The sequence below is a fragment of the Herpailurus yagouaroundi genome, unplaced genomic scaffold (genome assembly GCF_014898765.1).
Source record: "Herpailurus yagouaroundi ecotype Mexico unplaced genomic scaffold, PumYag 182, whole genome shotgun sequence".
Classification (NCBI taxonomy): Eukaryota; Metazoa; Chordata; class Mammalia; order Carnivora; family Felidae; genus Herpailurus; species Herpailurus yagouaroundi.
The window spans coordinates 10,949,401-10,951,998 of record NW_024412413.1 but is presented as its reverse complement, the minus strand read 5'-3'; the positions used below and the strand labels follow the sequence as shown (position 1 = coordinate 10,951,998).

Sequence of the window (2,598 nt, the reverse complement as noted above, 5' to 3'; positions counted from 1 at the left end):
GGGGGGGAGCCCCGAGACCTGAGCGGCTGGGGGAATTTCTGAAATGGGGTGCAGGGAGAAGGTGGCTGGGCTGGTTCCTCCAGGGCGCCCTCTGCGGGGCTCAGGGTTGCCTCTGTCTCCCTCCTGAGACTGTGGATCCTGGGGGCAGGTCCGTAACATCCAAAAGGGCACGGTCTCATCGTCTCTCAGAGCCTGCCTCTGACGCTGGTTGATGACCTTGAGTAAGTCTGTGCCTTTTCTGAGCCTCAGTTTCCCCAGCTGCCAACTGGGGGTTTTCGGGGAAATGGTGGGTTTATTGGGTCAGTCCTGGCCCATGGTCAGTTCTCGATGTGAGGAAGAACCGCTCCTGCCCGTCCTCCCGGCACAGGAAGCGGGCCCGGGGCGGGTGTGGCCGGCTGCTAGTCCGAACCCCACATGCCGAGTCCTGGAAGGACCCCCAGGAAAGCCCAGCCCAACCGCCCTCTCCTCCCACCCCTGCCCGGTCCCCCGCCCGGCCCTCACCCGGCCACCTCCCCACAGTTCTGCCTGGAGCTTTACAACCCCAGCTGCCGCGGCCAGAAGATCAAGGCCTGCAAGACCGATGGCGAGGGCAAGGTGGTGGAGGGCAAGCACGAGTCTTATCGAATCTCCGCCTCCAGCGCCGAGGAGCGCGACCAATGGATCAAGGCCATACGGTAAGGGGGGGGTGCCGTTCCTGTGGCTTCCGGAAGCCCCTGATCCTCTCCGAGCCTTGTCTGTACGAGGGGCTAAATCCAGAATCTCCCTCTCGTTTCCGGCTTGCAAATCCCTTCCGCCCCTATTCTGTGAACACCCCCTCCGTCGCGGGCACAGTGCCAGGCCCCGGGACTCAGGGAAGGGAGGCCCCAACTTCACGGGCTGGTGGGAGGATCCCGTGCGTTGTTGCACGAAAAGATCTTGGCCCGGCACCCGGCACGTGGCAAGTGCCCTTGAACGGCGCTGTCGTTAGCATCAGGATCTAAAAGGGGCCCCGGAAAGAGCCGGTAGAGACGGAGGGCAGGCCTTTCCAGGCAGAAGGACCAGTCCCGGCCAGGACCGGGGGGCCAGTCAGGGTGTGGCCTGCTTGGACAAGCACTCTGGAGTCCCGGGGTGGCCGGTGCCGGGCAGTGCAGGGGCCTGGCCCTGCAGGGACCCACCAGGAGGTGACCAGGCTGCACAGGATAGCAAGGCCTTGGTCCCCCTGGCGACTAGCTTCTCCTGGGGGCACTGGGGGGCCGCAGACCGGTAAACAGAGTAGGGAGGTGGCCAGGTAAGAAAACCCATGGTGTAGGAGCTGACTTTGAGGTGGGCGGTGGAGGGACAGGTGGAAGGCAGGCAGGGGAGGGGCGGCAGCCGATGGGGCGACACGGGTGAGGCTGGGTGGCGTTAGCCAGAGGAAGACACAGGAGTGGTCACTCGGCCAGGGGCTGTGTCCCAGGCCCTGGCGGGGTCTTTCCCCTCAAGCCTTGGTAGCGGTCCTGTGAAGCTGCCAGGCCAGACCGGCTCTTAGCCCCATTTCACAGATGAGGCCCTGAGGCCCTGACGGGGGAGGGGCTCACCCGGCCACACAGCCAGCGCGGGGCAGAGCCAGACCGGCAAGCAGGTCGGAGGAGGGGTGCAGAGCCCTTTGGGAACAGAATTCCCAAGGCTGTCAGCTCTCGGCCTCACCCTCTCCCGCCCTGCCCCCGGGGGGCGGGGGACACTCCGGGGCAGGCCAGCACAGCTGACCCACCGTAGCTCGGCCCTTGTTGGGGTCATCTGGCCTTTGTCCCGCAGCAGGGCTGGCCGTCCCCTCCCTGGGAGACCCACAGCCCTGTTCCAAGCCCCGGGAGCCGAGGCCCGCGGGGGAGCCGGCCCAGCCCTGACATCTTGTCACCTGCTCTCGTCTCAGAGCCAGCATCACCCGCGTCCCCTTCTACGACCTGGTGTCTGCTCGGAAGAAGAAGATTGCCAACAGGCACTGAGCTTCCTGGGAGGCGGTGCCGGGGGACCCCACGACCTGTGGTACCTAGAGACGTACCTCCCCCCCCCCCCCGGGGGGGGGGGGGGGGGGCGCGGGGGGGGCCCCCCGGCCCCCATTACTTTGGGCGAACAGGAGTGGGGGCGGCCGGGCTCGGGGGGGTGGCCGGAAAAGTCCGAGGGCTCAGAGGTGGCACTGAGGCACCGCAGCCCCGGCCACCAAAGGCCCCCGCCCTCCGCCCCAGGTCACTGCAGCAGGGAACGAGGAAAGTAGCCAAAGAGAAAAACCAGCCCCAGCACCCGCCACCCTGTCCTCCCCGTGGGCCTCAGTTTCCGCTTCTGTTAAACATCTCCTGTCCTTGAAATGCCGTCGGCCCTCGAAGGAGGCGGAGCGGTATGATTCCTGAGTGCCCCCTGCCCTTGGCCATGGCAGCGCCTCTTCCTCCTCAGGGGCTTCTCAGCCAGCCCCCTCCCCTGTCTCCGGCTGTGGCTTGGCCGTCCCTGCCGGAGGGACACACACACACACACACACCGCTCAGATCCACAGACAGGAGATGCCAGGAGCATAGAAACACGTTGCCCCCTTCTGTCTCTGTGCTGACCGCCCCCGCCCAGCAATGACAACAGCCCCGGGGGGCCGAC

At 66.3% G+C, this 2,598-nt stretch overlaps 1 protein-coding gene across 1 annotated transcript in view; it reads left to right on the top strand.

Annotated features, from left to right (window-relative positions):
* The window catches only part of CYTH4 (cytohesin 4), a 26,978-nt gene extending 24,952 nt beyond the window's left edge, over positions 1–2,026 (top strand). Inside the window, exons 11-12 of the mRNA XM_040491830.1 lie at positions 520–674; positions 1,889–2,026. Of these exons, the coding sequence (XP_040347764.1) occupies positions 520–674; positions 1,889–1,961 (228 nt within the window). The 3' untranslated portion in view covers positions 1,962–2,026. The remainder of the gene's footprint in view (positions 1–519; positions 675–1,888) is intronic.
* Positions 2,027–2,598: the final 572 nt, after the last annotated feature.